General features: G+C 40.9%; 1 protein-coding gene across 2 annotated transcripts; it reads right to left on the minus strand.

Moving 5' to 3' along the window:
* Nucleotides 1–796: 796 nt before the first annotated feature.
* On the minus strand, nt 797–17,773 carry tbc1d23 (TBC1 domain family, member 23). Of its 2 annotated transcripts, XM_074668439.1 has the most exons (19): nt 17,701–17,773; nt 16,480–16,591; nt 15,588–15,693; nt 14,606–14,810; nt 14,391–14,514; nt 12,924–13,048; nt 10,289–10,335; nt 10,092–10,195; nt 9,862–9,984; nt 9,699–9,791; nt 9,448–9,618; nt 9,277–9,319; nt 8,979–9,085; nt 8,113–8,255; nt 6,985–7,029; nt 6,215–6,303; nt 3,993–4,128; nt 3,626–3,820; nt 797–3,342 (listed from the first exon to the last, which is right to left on the minus strand). In XM_074668439.1, the coding sequence occupies exons 1-19, from the start codon at nt 17,736–17,738 to the stop codon at nt 3,258–3,260; spliced, it is 2,091 nt and encodes a 696-aa protein (XP_074524540.1). In that variant the 5' UTR covers nt 17,739–17,773; the 3' UTR covers nt 797–3,257. The 2 variants fall into 2 exon arrangements, with proteins under 2 accessions (XP_074524540.1, XP_074524541.1); XM_074668440.1 differs by lacking the exon at nt 6,985–7,029.
* Between the last annotated feature and the right edge of the window lie 11 nt (nt 17,774–17,784).

Raw genomic sequence — 17,784 nt, forward strand, 5'->3', positions numbered from 1 at the left:
ATTCATTTTTCAAAGTTTGACCACAGCCCATCTGGAAAAGCTGGAAAGCTGGATTTTTTAACCTATACTGTAGCCAGCCACCAGGGGGAGCAGTTTTTGTGGAGACCTCACTTTGAGCCGAGCAAGCGGACGTCCATTTTTCTTACAGTCAATGGTTTTGACTTCATTTTTTGGGAGCTGTTGTGCAGTTTTTTTTTGTTTTTTTTTGTAACCAGCCAGCAACCTAACCTGTCTAAAAATACGAGACAATGTGAGAATGCTAAAACCTGCAGTTTCCAGGGTGTCTGCTCGAGGCTGGCCCTGAAAGCACCAGAAATGACATCCAAACCAAGCCAATAAAGCTGTTTTCACGGCAGAAATGGGGGGGGGGTGGGGGGTGTCAATGCGTACGAATCTAAGTAACTAAATAAAAAAACAGAATAAAACAACATTCAATGATGGGGAGAAAATGTGGAGGGTCTGTCATATTTTTGGAATAACAGTACTTAATTTTGCAAGAGTGCAAGAATTTTTGGCATACATTTTGTACTATTAGCTGAGCTTTACAGTTCTTTATAGTAAATACTTCTTTGTTAGATTTTAAATATGTCAATCCTTTTTCATCATCACTTTCACCTCAGCTCTCTGGTGGTAGAGTTTTTTCTGTTAACTTGTTCTCTTTTATATTCCGCATTTTTCTTGCATCTGAACACCTTGATCAGTGTCTTGTATCTGTAAACACACCTGTAATTAACCAGACTCAGATTCTACATGTGGAGTATGAAAGATTGAATGACTTCACCCCCTCAGGTGCAGTTGAATAATCTCCATTTATTAAAAACAGAAACGCTTAGAAAACAAAAGCAGTACAGTAAGGTGCAAATTACACTTCAGAGACATGTTGCATTTAGACGAGTGGTGACATCCCTAACCTGCGACGTTTCAGAGCAAACACTCTTTATCACAGGCGCTCCAGTCAACACTGAGGAATATCACAAAGTTACAACACAATGCATGAGTTACAGAGGAATGCTATGTACGACTGGAGTGAAGGAAGACCAGATACACAAGTCTTTCATTCAAGTTTTGGTTTTAACATTGCCTAAAATCAAAATGTTCACCTGTTGTCTTCAGTAGATAAATGTGTCAAACCCTGGTGGGGTTTTAGTAAAATTTCCACATCGTTTTAAACCCAGTCTGCCTTCACGACGAGACTTCGAGTGAGTAAGCAAAGAACAAAGCAAAGTAAAGTTAGAAACAGAGCAGAGGATTAGAGGACAAGCAGCGATTCGCGGTGATACGTTGCCACTGCTGGTGCCAAAATCACATCACAGGCATGAGGCCGAAGGCAACAGTGGCAACTAACAGAAGCTGCTTCTTTAATGACAAACAACTGACTTAATGATCTGAAAACATAATTATATAATGACTTTTCTCTTTACAATCTTTCATTCCGTTCAAAGCTTACAGTCGTATTTTCATCCTAAATATTTAAAGTTAGCATGTACAGTAAACACCTGAAGAACGTCTGAAGCTCATCTTCACCTGGTGTTAGAAACTTTACCTTCTATCTGTATGTGGACGTGTTAACAGGAAAGCTAACTAGATATTCTCACTTTTACATTTGAGCTCCAGGAAAAACTTTGGTAGAAGGTAAATAACAAGGGTACAGATGCTAGTTGTAGAGATTTATACTGCTATCAAAGCCAAATGAAATGTGAGCCAGACTTCTTCAAGAAGTGGTCAGGCTCATCCTGACATCGAAATGCATTTATACCATGTGTTTACCACTGTATGCAAAACACATGACAAAATGAAGCCAAAACATCTGGAGCTCCCTCTACTGACTGGCTATGGTACAGCTCATCAAACCATCCTCTTTTAGATAAAATGCTAATGAAACTTAAAAATCATAATAAATGTCAGTTCCTTTTCGCCAGACTTGGTTTTGTTATAGTCAGCTGTAATCATGATGATTTAAGGATTAGATATATTTTAGGGGGATTTTTTAATTCAATTGTTAATTTGACCCTTTAAAGGGATTTAAACTCTAGATTTACAGCTTTTCTGAACAGCATTCACTTCACCATAGGACTTTGTTCTGGTGTGGGCTGTCCCATCTTGAGGGATTTTGCCATTTCATCACTACTTTAGATGCATTTGGATGTCTGTACTGGAGCTCATCCAGGCGATCCTTTCTGTACACACTCTGGCTTCCTCAGTCTCAAGGCTATTTTGGCATTACTTTTCCCTTACAACACGTCCAGATACAGGTGGCATTTCAATCCCAGGCGTTAAAGGGCTCTGACTCATCTCCACTCTCTCCACACTGACTACTGACTCTGGTTAGCATGGAGGAATACTGAGGTGCTCAGGCTCCAGTTAGTAATACTGATGTAACCTGGAGCGGCTGTGAGCGGTGCTTTCTGACAGCTACATCACACTGCTATGAGACTGGGCTAATTTCCTGTCAAAGCAGAGAATTATGTCCCAGATACTGAAAAAGGCTTTCTTACTCTAGAAAGAAGGGGAACTTCACACCAGGTTCAGTTTCACTGCATACTCTAACTAATGAAGATATGCTTCAAAAATGCAACATTGCAAAGGTCTGTGCTGATATAGAGCAGTTTACAACAATATATACACATCAATATTTATAAACACCCTCAAATAATATCTATTTAAGGCTGCCTGCTGGGAAACAAAAGTTATCAAAATCAGATGATGTAGAAGGAAAACTTCTTCAGATCTTAATGTTTGAGCCTAAAGCGTCATGCACACTTCCTGACCTCAGTAATTAAATCGAACATTAACACGTCAGAAAAGTTAACTGAGACTCAGACTGTTCACTGCAAAAAATAAGGTTCAAAACTGAGATGAAGAAAGGAAAAGGTCAGTTGGGTGAACAGGTCGGTCAGTGCGCTACGTTAAGGCCAGAGGAGATTCGGCAAAGTGAAATTGCACTGAAATAAGATTTGACTTTTCGTCAGTAATAAAGAAAATCTAACAGTAAAACCAACATAAATTAACTTAGTGTAAGAATACAGTTGTAATGACGGCGGAGCACCTAAGTATTTCATCACTCAGCCCGTCCCTCAGGCCTGCAGTCAGCAGCGTGTCTGCATGTCCGAAACACAGACACACATGGATCCACAGGCGTCTCTGCTCAGGACACAGGATCCATCCGGGAGGGAGAGCGGGAGACAGTTTCATCCTGACAGACAGACTCTTCTTACAGTTTTTATTACGACAGGCTGTCACGGCCCTGTCGTCTCCCTTTAAGAGCTCTCCAAAGCATCCAGGACTTTCATGATCTGCTGCTTGATGACCTTTGTGGCATCGCCTGCGTTGGGTATCAAATATCTAAGAAGAAAACAGAACTGGTATTACTAAATTACCACCACCAAATGGAAAAAAAGGCTTTTATAGACATGAGGTTTAGCATCCAGGGGTGTGGCCAGATTCTTTTCCCTGTTGTGGTCAAATTGGTTACTTCTCTACTGTCAATATCTACAAACATACAGTTTCAAACAAATGTTACGTCAGTGTAAAAGCCAAAGAAAAAGAGGACATGTCTGTACCTGAAGCACTACTGTTCTTCATTATCTGGATTTTGAATCTGAAATCTGCTCTTGTAAAAACGTACCTCTCTACAGCTGATATCTCGACCCCAGCTGAGTTGTTGCTTCCAAACTTAAACGTGATCAGCTCAGGATGTTTCTTTTTGGACGTGATCTTCACCACAGAGTTCAGCGCTTGTCTCGACTGGATGTAAGCGAAACCTTTCCTGGAAGCGATTTCCCGCAGGCAGTACATGTGAGTCGCTGTGATCAACAAGTGGCTGCAGAGAGGAACAGAGTCAGACTTTCACTTCAGAGATTCTTGAATCATAGCTACGATGTCTCACGTTGATTCATGTCAACCAAGCTTCTACATCCAGAGGTCGCTGAGGAGACAGGTGTCAGGAGGCCATGTGAGGAATATTCAACCTGAAAGAACTCTGAGAGACTCACCTGGGGAACATGTGACCAGTTTCCTTCACTTCGTTACAGGGAATGTGATGTTTAACATCTGGTTTGTTGATCCAGGTCTGAATGTTGACGATCTCCTTCCTGTCGTCGTCTGACATGGACGAGCTGTCGATCTCATCTGAGGGAGAGAGAAGTGAGGCTTTATGAGCACTTCATTGATTTACTGGATCATGTATCGTCATGTTACAGATTAATTTGTTATGCTCTGTTTCGTGAGAATTTGCTTAGGCTTTACATCAGGGGTCGACAACTGTCAGGACCCCGATACCATCCTGTACAAACCTGGACCTATCATCAACACATTGCAGGGGTATTCTAAATTTGATGGGAGGCTTTTATTTTCACTGGCACAGCTTTTAAAGTGTTTCCGCTGTGAGTTAAGCAGGGCTGGAAATGCACAGACCAACTGCATTGGGGTTAAACAATCCCCACATGATGCTTTTCAGCAAATGAAGTCTTTGCATTTCAGGTGCTTAACCCTGCTGCTCTGAATGCAGAGAAAAATTTAGGAGCAAGGGACAGATAGAAGGATGATAGGAAGAGAAAGAAGCTGGGTTTTCATTACACTTTTTCGCAAAATAAAAGCCATACTTCTGAAGTTTCGATAAAGAACTATTTCGCTTTGCCGGTGTTTCCATCACGACCAGAACTGAGAGTACACAACTTGAGTAAAGTTAAACATAATGTCCCTCACATCCGTCCTGATGCCTTCACAAGAGTCGGTCAAAAACACAAACAACACTATCCCTGCATTGAACATATAAATAAGAGCAGAGCTGATGAAATATGAACGCTGGAGTCTGTTTGTGTGGCAGTGGACACGTACAAGGAGGTGAGGGAGGAGCGTTGTTATGACAATGTGCAGAAAAGGTGTTTCCATTGCACTTTTGCGGCAAAGTTCAGTATCGAAATGTCTGAAAAAACCACCTCATGAAAGCAAAAAAAACCTTTTATCAAAATTTAAAAGAGGTTTTTCGAAAATATGGTGTTCCCATTACCGTTTCTTTTTTGTGATATGTAGGTTTTGCGCAATTCTAGGTGTAATGGAAACACAGCTAGTGATAGAGAATAGTCATTTGCAGACATCAGATTATCAGGCCTTTGCTGGCTTTGATTGGGACAAAAATCAGCCTAATTATCCTGTAGTGTGTACCCGCCTTTGGACATCCACACACAGCTATTAGAAAACTTTTTTAATCTATTTCCTCTTATTTCTAAATCCAGCCCTTCTTATACCTAATGAGATAAAAATGTTACACCGATCTACTGTAAATGTTTCTGTTAACCTAAATGACCATGAATACGGTCAAATATACATGTAAATAGAGAGTGCTAAACAAATTTATTAGACTCCCTGGACCTTTGATTCAACAAATTTTTCTTTGACTGGACCTTTAAGAATTTTAGTTGCTGACCACTGCTTTACATGCTGTTAAGGAATTAATTTACCTGGGCCAATACAAATTAACTTTAAAAATGAAAAATAAATATGGAAAGCAATCATTAAGTCAAACTGACGACCCCTGGTATTTGTTTTTTGTAGTCTTCGTCGTTTACGTCTTCAGGGAGTTTGTGCTCACTGAACCCGAGATAGAGTACAAAACAGAACAGGTTGGAAACCCCAATGAAGTAATCCAGTTTTCATGATAAACCTTTTAAATCCATGCGGTCAAAAATTTAGAGTATGGTTGAGACAACATTAAGACATAAAGCAGGATTATTCTGATTCCAGCAGAGGGATGGGTTCAGGCTGGATTAGAGGAACACGATGGAGAAACATTTCAAAGCGATCACACCAAACAACATCTTTGCTGACTGTGAATATCTGAATTAAAACATTTGAATAAAAGTATATTTTAGGATCTGTCACTATGTGGATTGAGGTGTCTCCAGTGAAAAAAAGAATGAGGTATGAAATCCCACTAAGAGCACTTTTTATGGCAATCCCTGTGAGACTGTATCTAGATGTGGTTTAAAATCGGGATTATTTTTACCTAGACTTGGAAATGCATCAAAACATTTCGGCATATGTGCATTTCTGTTACTGCATTCCTTCAACCAAAGCAGGCTGACGCGTGATTGGTCGATGCTCCTACCATAAACAATCAACAAGAAGTGTTCCTACTTCAAACTTCTTATTCAGTGCCGACAGTGTCTACGGAGATCAGTTTCTTGATAGAAGGTAGAAGTTAAGAAAAATTCACCTGTGTCGTACTCCTCCTCATCACCAATACTGAAAACAGGCTTCACGCCACGGTAAGGTTTGCCCACACGGTCACTGCTGCTCACATGCCTACAGGTGAAGAGCAAAGAGTCAACATCAGCTGTGAGTGAAGGCTGTGAGGATGCATTAATGTCTGTGATCAAAGATCACACACAGAGACATGACATGAAGACCTCCAGGCTGCAGTGAAAACTGTGAGCACACTACAGTCAGCTGTTCAACATTAAAACAGAGGTTAATGAAGCATTAATCCTTCAGAGGAGCTAGATTAGTCAGGTTGTGATAATCAGGGCTATTTTCAACAAGTCAGTGGATGGTTTAGTTTGTAATAGTGTCTCTGAATAGCCCTGCCTATCAGCTACAAGAGGAACAATGAAATGGAAAGACAGACTGTTAACAGCATCTCCAAACAAACAGCAGTGAAGCGGACGTCCTCCCTCACGTCTTCCTCTGTTATTGTGGATGTAAAGATGACTCAAAGCTTCCTAAGAGGCTGCAGCAGCTCCAGCAGTGCCCGATGGTGTTAGTGAAAGCATGGAGACAGATCCTGCACGTCTGGCACACAGCCTGCCCATGGGAGCGAGTGGTGTTGGTGTCACATGAGTGAGCGGTGTGGGCAGAGATGCTGAGACTAAGCATGCGTTAATGTGACACAGGTTCACTCTCCTACAGGCCCACAGACTGCCGCTGTGGGTCTACAGCCAGTGGGCATGCTGGTGACAGACAGCTGTAGAGTCAGGGAGCTCTTACCTATCAGGGACCACCTTCTCTGGCCAGGGCAGATTGAAAGATATTCTAGCATGAAATAAGGCACAAGGTTTGGTAAAACTTTACTTTACACACAAAATATGGCAAAATAAATGAAAACTATCAAACGAATAACAGGAGTTCACCTTTTTAACTGTGCTGAACTCACTAAAAACCACTGAGGAGATGAAGCATTTTCAAATTAAGTTAGAAAATGTTTTTATTCAACAGTGCCCTTCAAGCTGTCGCCTGTTCTGGGACATTTCTTGTGGATTTTATGGTTCAATGCACTTAATCATTCGCACAGGCATCAAATATTCTGTCACTGACAACTCGTTCTTTCTTTCTAATTAAATATTACTTGATAGTTTGGTTTATCCTTGCTTTAACATGGATTTCTTCCTCTGTGTCCTCAATTTGAAAAGTAACTTTGTAAAGATGTGCTTTGATCATTGTAAGAGATTCACTGATTGTGGGAAATCCACAGGGCCGGCACCAAGTTCTCCACCGTCTGTTTACATACTGATGTTTTTTTCTTTTGCATTACTTCTTTGTAATTACTGTGTGTTCAGCAAAAAAAGGCAAAAAAGAGGGGAAAATGTAAACATTGAACTCCTTTTAGGACTTAGAAAAGTAGAAATATCACACTAAGTGTCCTTTAATGTTTATTTATGTGGGCAGAGCAGAGCACAGACCTGAGTTTCATCAAAGAGCCTTTGTCAGCGGTGCAGATAATGAGCTCCTTACATACAGGGAGATTTTTATTTACATGCAGATTACTTCCTGAGGATCTGCTCATTATCTGCAAAGCTGAGGAAAGCTCTTTAATGGAATACATATTCTCATAACAGATTCACTGAGAAGTAGAACTATCTCATTAATGTGAACTTTAAGGACTCATTATGTTTGGATTTCAAATAAATTACTGTTAAAACTTTATTTTTTACGGCTGATTTTGAATTTTTATATTCCTATTTCAGGTGTAAAAATCATGACAAACATTGAGGTCTTAGAAACTGTATCATAACTTAAGATTCCCTCCTTAACTCTAGTCAATGGCTTAGGTGCCTCAGTAATGTGTGTGCTCTGGGTGTTACACTGAGGGATGAAGAGGAGGAGCCTGGGCCTCACCTTTCTACAGGAGTGGATGTGTTCTCGATGAAGCTGATCATCTTCTCCTTCACGTTCACTGACTTTGATTTCAGAGCGAAGGTCATTTTGTTGACCAGAGACTTGACGCCTTTGCTGTCCCCGGGGCTGCTCAGAGATTCTCCCTGTATGAGCATAAAAAGGAGATCGTATGTTCTGGAAAGTTATAAATCTAGAACGGGGTGGCCAACCAGTCAGAGACCAGGAGCCACAAAAATTACTGTGGTACAACAAAGAACCACATCGCACACGTGGTCTTACAAACCCACTTCCTATAACACGTAAACTAAATGACATAAAATGAAAATCAATACATTTCCAATTCTCAAAGCGAGATTTATTGTGTTTGCAAGTGTGATTAAATTTGTTCTTCGAGCCATGTCAAAGACATGTTTCTGTTTTTACGGCAGAAGAGACAAAGTTCCATCTATCTATCTATCTATCTATCTATCTATCTATCTATCTATCTATCTATCTATCTATCTATCTATCTATCTATCTATCTATCTATCTATCTATCTATCAATGAGCGCATGAGGAACTGATAGGAGCACATGGAGAGAAAAGACACTGAAACTTAAGTATCAATCTCCTCACCTAAGCATTGATCAATACTGATCCCAATGTTGGCATCAATATATCTATATTACAGATTGATTGGCACACCACTACTCATAACAATATTTTTTTTATGAATTGATTGAAGAGCCACACACTGAAAGGCAAAGAGCCACATGTGGCTCCTGAGCCGCAGGTTGGCCACCCCTGATCCAGAAAGACAAAGCAGTAATAAAAATTTACAGCATTTGTGACTTTTTGTGCTTTCATAAAACGTTATTTTCACTTACATCAGCAGAGCTGAGGCTGCTGTGAGACCCCGACGTGCTGACGATCCAGTGAAGGTACGAAGAGTCCAGACCCTCGATGTTCATGTCCACTAGATGCTTCTGCAGGGCTGAAATCACACAAATGTCACTTTCTACTCTTAAAAATACCTAAAAAAAAATCAGATGAATTAGTGGTGCATAAAAGCCAAAACTCTGTACATGCCATTTCAAAAATGTAAATGAGCATGACATGCTTAATTTATTTCAGCTCTTTGGTGTAATTCATCAGGCTTTTGGTGTCTTAGAGTTCTGTCCTTACCCATGAAACCTCCTTTAGCGATGCTGACGTATTCTTTGCTTTTCTGTAACACAAAACTTTCAGTTAGTAAAGTTTTCATCACAAACTAATCATGCAGCACCTCAGCCTTGTCAGGGGGTGATGAAGAGGAGAGCCATCACCTCTTTTCCTGACAGTTACCTCTCCTCTCACCTGTAAGAAATGCGCTAACACCATGTTCATGTACATGTCCTCCTCCTCCCGCCCGCTGCCCATGAAGCACAGATGCTCTCCGCTGGCGATGGAGCCGGACTCTAGAGACTGCTTCTGAGCCTCCAGGAGGGATTTTACTGATAGAGCGAACTCTGAGGGATTCTGCAGCATCTGGGAGAGAATAACACATTTTTACCCAGTTCTTTCATAAACTCATAAAGTTATCACAGAATCAGTGTTTCGGTTCTCACCAGGTCAGAGTCCAGGTGGAACGCTGTGGAGAGGTGCCCAGCGTTGTACTGCTCTGCAGGTCGACAATCCACCACAAAGAAACGCACTCCGTCCTGAGGGAGATGTCCGTTATTATTACATCAAGTGGTTAATTCAGTTAAAGGTCACCTGAGTGATACAGACCTGCTGCAGCTGGTTGGCCTGCAGGATTTCAGGGACAGACACAGGGAGACACAGAGCCTGACTCAGGTCAGTGTCTTCTTCTTTCAGAGCCACTAAGCTGCTGCCGAACAGGTTCTGGTTCATCTGCAAGGGCAGAAAAAACAAAAGATGTATCATAGACAGTAACGTCTTCTATTAGCAACTGTTTTACCTCCCTTTCAGTGAGATAAAGAAGCTGCTCTGTTTTTTACCTTTCGGAGTGACAAAGGGGTCTTGCTCTGGTAGTACTGAGCCAAAGAAAATAGATCTTCAATGTCCTCAGCCTCCAGGAGAGACGGGGACCCTTCAAGATTTTCTGTGACAAATAAAAGTTTCAGTCAAGTCGTGTGTTTGACAGAAAACCCCCAAAAAACCCTGAAAACAAAGAGCCATAGAGAGTCACACTCACTGATGATGTCTTCTCTGCTGTCTCCTTCTTTTGACAGGATGCCCTCTCTGAGGAGAAATCAAAGAAACAAATCTGGTTATGTTAACGTTCCTCAGCCTTCATCCACATGAACACTTCTCTGTTCAAAGCTGTTTTTCATAACCACTGTTGACTCGATCCTCTCCCTGATCCCATTTTGAAAGACTGCTCTCAGTGCTGTGTAGCATGCTGGCAGACCTAAAGCGGGACACTTTAGACACACTTTAAAGATCATGGGAGGAAGACTTGGGCTTGTCTATATCTGAAGACACTTGGGGCTCTATACTCAAGCGTGTTAACACAACTTCTCTCTGTGCTCGCCACTACCTAACACAGTTCAAAGTGGCTCACAGAGCTCACATTTGTAAAGCTAAACTGCCTCGCAAGTGCTGAAGTATCGCTTATACATATGTACTGGTAATGCCCTAGTCTTTGTAAATATTAGACAGAGGTTTTTTACACAATGTCCAAGATAATACATGTTAAACTGAAACCCAATCCTATTGTAGCAACATTTGGGGTCATTGAAGGAGTGGTACAGATATCGGCACAAAAACAGTAGACCCTGGCCTTTGCTTCCCTTCTAGCCAGGCGAGCAGTGCTGCTCAGATGGAGAGATACTCCCCTCCTATGCATGCAGAATGGCTGGCAGAAGTTATGAGTTGCTTAAAGGTAGAGAAAAACAGATTCTCCCTTCAATATTCAACTGCACAGTTTACTGAAATTTGGAGACTTTTTCTGAAAACTGTACTCCTAAAACCCTGATCCAGATACAGCTTGACTACCTCTCTTTCCAGAGGCATAGGGGAATTATTTCACATCATCATTGGCAGCGACAGGGTAGGGGTTGTTTTATAACATGTTTGTTCTGTCTTGTTTTGTTTTTAGTTTTGTTCACCTTTTTTTTTTATCAACCTAAAAAGCAAAATGATAAAATGGCCTGTTTTTGTAGGTCCATGCCTCATTTATTTATTATGGACAGTTAATTACTTTTTTTTTCTTCTTCCTTGTACACATCTCTCATCTCCCCCATGATGTAACTGCATTTAGTGTTTATTCATAACATTGCTTAATATCAGTGACTGATCAGCAATGCACTTTATGTATATACTGTTTGTACTTCAATAAAAAGATTTTGACAAAAAAAAAACAAACAAAAAAACCCAACTGTTTTTCATATTGAAGTGTATGAGTCAAACATGGCCCGGATTATAAGACATAGCCCTTTAAGATATTATAAAAGTTTTTGAAGAAACAGTTTGGGTTTTTTCCAGAAGAAACAACCTCATCTGAAAACAATGGTAATTTAAAAACCTTGAACATAACAAGGTAAGCTTTTATATGTATATTTTTTAGATACAGATGGGGAAGGGGATGTCTGGGTCCACCTGCTGCGCTGACAAACAAGCGACAAAAATTGGAAAGCTCCTCTTATTAGGAATAATATAGAGGGATTATTTGTTTATCAACAACGGCGTATGCGAGCGCAACTTGGGTGCAGAAGCACTGTGAAGTATAATGGTTTGTCAAACAATGTGGAGGAGTTAACCACCAAAAAACAATTTTTTAACTGAATGTCATCACTTTGACGGACGGCAAAGTGCTCCCAGGTTTGTGAAATAGCAGTGAGTGGACAGAGGAGATCAGCAAGTGGACAAATATTAGGAGGACAGACGTTTTTAGCAGAGAAACCTAGCGTGTACCCAGAGAGGAAACACAACTCTCACTCGATGCTCATGACTGCATTATCCGTAGACACTTATCAGACTGTGACAGACCAGGATGTAAACATCATTTCATAACATTCCCTAATTTTACTTTGGTAATAAAGTCTGTTTCTGTTAATCATAATTCATAGGTTCACTCATTATTTACTGTCCATATTGAGTCTATGTTTGGTCAGAACCTCAGCCCCAAACCAACTTTTTCATTAAATGAACAAAGTCAAATCTGCATTTTAAGTATCAGCAGTTAATATTGCCTGTTTGCAGTCAAACCTGGTTAACTGAGGTTAGATAGAGAATGCACATTTAATTACACACACGCAGACGTCGCTGGTGTATCAGTGTAAAGTGTGACCCTGTTAACTGGTGACTCTTGGCCGTTAATCCGTCAGCTGAAAGTCACCAGTTAGCATGGTCGCTATTAACGTTGAAACACCGGTTGCTCTGTAACGGTCTAAACTTGACAGAATTTGCCTCTGTTGTGTAGTATTGTTTTTGACAGCTGTCCACAGAACAACCGAACATTTTGATGCTTCTAACAGGTTGAATTTAGTGTTTAAAAAACGCTAACTCGTCTGAATGAATGGAGCTAAATGCTGATTCTGCGGTCGAGATGCGTGCGCATCTTTATGATGACTTGGACTGATTATCCCTCTATAGATTTTATTTTATAACTGTAGAGAAAGGTTTGTCTGTTGGTGGCATAATAAGTCAGGGAGCTGATCATGTCAGCAAACGTAGATGTCTCTACGACCATTTCATAAAGATCCTGTTTCTGCCTGCACAAACTACACAGCAGCTTTTCTTTTGCTTTTTTTAAGGTAATTCTGTAATAATATCTTCTGAAATCCAAAAATATCCTCATCATGGTGTTTCCAGGTGCATTTGCTTACTTGGCATTGACGAGGATGATGAGCATGAGAAAGAAGATGAGGAAGGGGTCAGCCTGCTGGAGGTAGAAGTCCCACAGGGCCTGAGTCACATCAGGAAGGCAGTGACTGGAAAACAGACTCCCCATCTGCAGAGGAAACATAAAAACACACTTAGAGTACATGGGGTCAGACACTGTTTCTCCCTCTATCACAACTGTGTTAGCCTTCTTTTTCATGTGTTTCTACAAGGAGCTGGATCATCTCCAAAAACTGAACATCTAATATGCAAAGTTGGGGAAAAACTATTATCTTTAGTTGTTTTATGTCCATTGTAGCAAGAGATTAGGGTTAGCTGCATGTTGATTTGTAAGACACCATGCATCTACACAGGTATCTTAAACGTAAAGAAGCTGTTTCATGTAAAAACTCTCCTACTCTGTGAAGGGGCTGCAGGTTGAGATGCTTGAATTCAAGAGCAGTGGGAGTCTAAAGTCCTCGATCTTTTTCATTTGGAGAAATGTTAAAGCCCACAACCCAGTTTTTACATCATTTGTATCCTTGGTCTTTCTTTGGGTTGTTATGTTTTTAACGCTTTTTTAAAAAATGATTTCTTAAACTCAGCTGTTTTACTGCTATCTAAAAGCATGTTTTTGTCTTAAAGAAATTAATCTTCATCAGTGTTTCATCTTAAGCCACGTTTCCACCCAGTAGTCCGGTTTAGATCAGTAGGGTTCGGTACAGGTTGCCTTGGTTAAGCTTGGTCCTGTTTGTGTTTCTACAGCCAATCATGCCCCCTCGTGGTAGGCGGCATGTAAGCTGGATGCCAACAGCAGTATCAGTATCAGTAACATAATAGTGTGACGCCATAGCAGTGCGACACAGTGTACCCCACTAATAAATCCAACAAAGAAGGAAAAACCCGACACAGTAAACAAAGAGCAACGATGGAAGACATCCAGCATTTTGTCCTCTCTGTGATTGGCATGTAGCTCTTTGACACAAAGTGCAATCAAGCTTTGTTTCAGAGGAGGCTGTGTGCCGCCAGGAGAAATACAGCCGCAGTCGCACGGTGAGTGACGATTCTTTTGACCAATCAGCAGTCTGCAGTGTTTTAGCTCCACCTTCCGAGATCGGATCAGTTTAGTATGGCACCCATACAAAGGGGTGCAAAAAGTGGGACAGCTCATATTGTTTTTTTGGGGATCTGTCCCAGGATTAGTCAGTGGAAACGGCGTAAAATGCGTGCCATTCCGCGACGAACTGAACTGAACCGCTTGGTAGAAATGGGGCTTTATTTGTCCCCTTTATGTTACGAACACTTGAAATGTCCAGCTGAAAACAAAAATCTGTAGAGGACTCTCAAAAAGAGCTTATAGTTAAACATCTATACACTGAGATCCACATAGACGCAAGACAAAAACAAAAACAGTGAAAGCATCATGAGGCCAAAGAGATATAATTGAAGTCATGACTGAAGAAAAGACAAACCCAGTTGATGGCGTAGGAGTCTGGTGTGATCTTTTTGGTGTCCAAGAAAGAGCAAAGCTCTGGTTCGTGATACTGCAGCAGGAGTCTATACAAGTGGAACGGTCGGCCGTTTGGCACACAGTCCCTGAGACAAACACATTACGCAACTTTTTAATTCACATCTCAAGCTTCATGTTAATTTTTTAAAAGACGTATCATAACACTCTGGTGCTCACCTTGGTATGTATTTATTCATAATGGCATAGAAGCAGTTGTAAAGGTCGCTGCGGGGGAGCTGGAGGCCCAGGAGAGGTTTGAGGAGGTGGGGCCAGCTCAACTCAGGTGTGAAGGAAATGTTCCTGGACTTACAGTAAAAGGTGATGACTGACTCGACGTCTGACACCATGTCGTTCCTTTCCTCCTCTGACACGCCAAGCTGGTCTGAAAATGAAGATGGCTGTCAGTAAGACAAACTTGAAAAAACATCATTGATACATTTAACAGAAAAAACCCCCCCAAACATTTTGAAGTCTGAGGTTTTCCGTGGATCATTCTTCACAGATTTTCTGTTCTGAGCTATCTTTGACAGATGATTAACTTGTCAGGAGAGCAGCCTGATAAAAGTCTTCTGTTCTTCAGTAATGAATCCTCTTTAGGTATCATCACACTGCATGAGAAGTTCATAGCTTTAACTGTGTTTTCTCCTGTGGTTTACAAATAAGTGTTTTTTACATGCTGATTAAAACCATCACAACTAACTTTATTTTCCTCCTCTCCGACCTGATGAAGGAGTCCCGTTGGATAGTAGCAACAGTGTAATTTTCAGCCCCTGAAGCTTCGCAGAAACATTTCCGTTGCTGTTTTAGCAAGGATTTTAATCTGCAGGTGGCACTGTGTGGCTTTTTCTGCTTTTTGCAAGGTTTAAATGTGAGGTACCTTTATCCTGGAGTCATGAAAAAGTTTAATGTCACAAGGCTTTATGCTCAAATGTGCGGACTATCTAACATCTGACAAACGCACTCCCATCTTCAAAGCAAACTAGATTATCTCTCTAATCCTACATCTACAGCAAAATATTCTATTCTATTTTTAGCAAAGTAAAATATATATTATCACTTATTTGTATTCAATTTTAGATTATTAACCTTTTTCTTTTCTTTTCTGCTGATGGTGGCTTTATTCGTTCTGGATGATGACTGTGCAATGGAATTTACTCACCAATCAGCTGTTGACTGCGGTTGTGAATGAGGGTCTGTTCTGGTAAATCAAGAATGCCATCCCATGGTGACAGACTGTCCCCTTTTCCAGAAACATTTAAAGCGATCTGCAAACACAGAACAAGAAGTCAGTGCTAAATATGCAGCATGAGAGAGCAAAGTGACAAAGAGACGCCTGATGAACACATGACTGACTGATACTGGTCTGAAATCTGTGACTCAGTGCTCTTCCACTGATGAACCAATAATCTACAGCTAGTAAATTATTATATGATCTATCATCAACGTGTGCTGCCCGACAGCTTATCAAAGAATAGATTCAACAATTAATGTAGTTGAACTAAACTTGTCCCATCTGTTTTTAATTCAAATGTCAGTTATAGCTTGAATAAAAGGCTACATCATGTTTTGCAGCACAGTCCTCACATGTAGCTAAGTCTAGAGCATTGGTTTGAAAATAAAGCCTTTGTATAAAATATAGAGTTTTCAACAATCCTCAGGCAGAGTTTTAATAACACTGAGTCCAAGAACTTTCAGGCAGAAATGTAAATGACAATTTCTGGTCTTTAGTTTAGGTTTTCAGCCTTGTCCACGTGTTTCATGCTGTAGGTGTGTTCTCTAACCAAACTGAGCCTTTCGATGTGGGTGTGTCATGAAGATGCCACAGACTTTACATAATACCAGCTAGATATGCTGGTCTATCCTGTCTGTTGACTTCTGTCTGACAACAGTATATCACTCACTTTTAAAGCATGTTGACTCTATTTATAGAACAGGTTACTGAAAAATGCAAAATGTCTTATTCGTGGCTGATTGCCAACCTTTGTTGATATATACAACTCTAGGAGTAGAAACAGAATCAGGCAAACCCTTTTGGTTTTTCTCATTCTTACCTTCCACATCTTTGCTCTGTGCTGAGCTGACTGCTCCTGGACCTGGATGATACTTCTCTCCATCTCCATATCTGAGCCTCCAGAGTCCAGAGCTTCAGCCAGATCCTGGTCCCTGAAGAACCACCAGCAGAATGGAATTAAAACACATCACTGTATGAGACTGGCACACGACACTCCTGATCCCCTCGGCCCTCTATCTGTCAGTCTAACTTTCAATCTAATCGTTCCGTTAACATTATTAACCAAAGATCTCTCTGGGAGTCCCTGAGCTTGTCTTAGGATCCTCTTGGTTGTCGTTGTAGCTGGCCTGCCAGACTCCAGCTGCTATAGCTTTCTACAGTTACACCATCATTACAACAACCCTGAACTACAGACTCAGTTTTCTCTGTGTGTGTCGGTGTGTGTCACCCCAGCATGGTTCAAGCAGATGTCTGTAACGTGAGGTCCGGTTCTGCTCGAGGTTTCTGCCTGTTTAAGGGAAGTTTTTTCCTTGTCATTGTATCTTACTATATGCTTCAAAGGTTCATGATGGGTTTAAGTTGAGATAAGACTTCTTATCTTGTTTCGATGTTGGGTACTTGTTAATAATGAAACATCATCAGGTGTATACTTGTTAATGTTGCCGGAAAGCGACTTGAGATAACGTTTGTTGTGATTTTACACCATATAAATAAAGATTTATTGATGACGCTCAACTCTTCGTCTAGCTTTTTGACAAGTTGAATCCTTCATTGTAATCTTTAGTGTTACTTTAACGAAGTAAGATTTCGATGTAAAATTTAACACAGGCGTCATAAGATGGTGCCGTGTATGGGGTAACGGTGTATTTCTCGTAAAAACGGGAAGCAGAACTCGGAACATACCGGGGCTGCAGGGCTAGTTCTTGTTAGCATACGTGCAAACAGGCTTTGACCACAAAGTTGTCAATGAGAGAGAGATTGTTATAATACAAAAATACATTTAAAGATCTTTTTAAAATGTTTACTTTGATCTAAGTGGACGAGACATTCATATCTCAGCAACAACTTGGCTAATTCACGTTAGCTGGCTAGCTGCCGAGCAGTAACGGAACCGGACTGGTGTCGGACCGACATCCATCAGACGAACACAAGCTGATGTTGTTCAACTAAAGATCAAATTCTGTCACATGAGCCCCGAACAATAGTTTGACAATCGCTATAACTTCTCTGACAAAGGAAGTGAGGAAACAAACAGTCTCACCAGCTGCCCTGAAGAGCTTCGTCTACGCTGTCCGCCATTGTTGTGTTGACGGAGACACGTCAGATGCCGTCAGCCCAACGAAGG

Source organism: Halichoeres trimaculatus, unplaced genomic scaffold (assembly GCF_033239565.1).
Source record: "Halichoeres trimaculatus isolate MK-OKI-2021-1 unplaced genomic scaffold, fHalTri1.1 fHalTri1_scaffold_4, whole genome shotgun sequence".
Classification (NCBI taxonomy): Eukaryota; Metazoa; Chordata; class Actinopteri; order Labriformes; family Labridae; genus Halichoeres; species Halichoeres trimaculatus.

Coding starts and splice junctions, on each gene's coding strand:
- tbc1d23 (XM_074668439.1), bottom strand. CDS start 17,738: ATGGCGGACAGCGTAGACGAAGCTCTTCAGGGCAGCTG. Junction 9,619..9,698: donor TCCACCTGGACTCTGACCTG/GTGAGAACCGAA, acceptor ATTCTCTCCCAG/ATGCTGCAGAATCCCTCAGA. Junction 3,821..3,992: donor ACTGGTCACATGTTCCCCAG/GTGAGTCTCTCA, acceptor TCCTCTCTGCAG/CCACTTGTTGATCACAGCGA.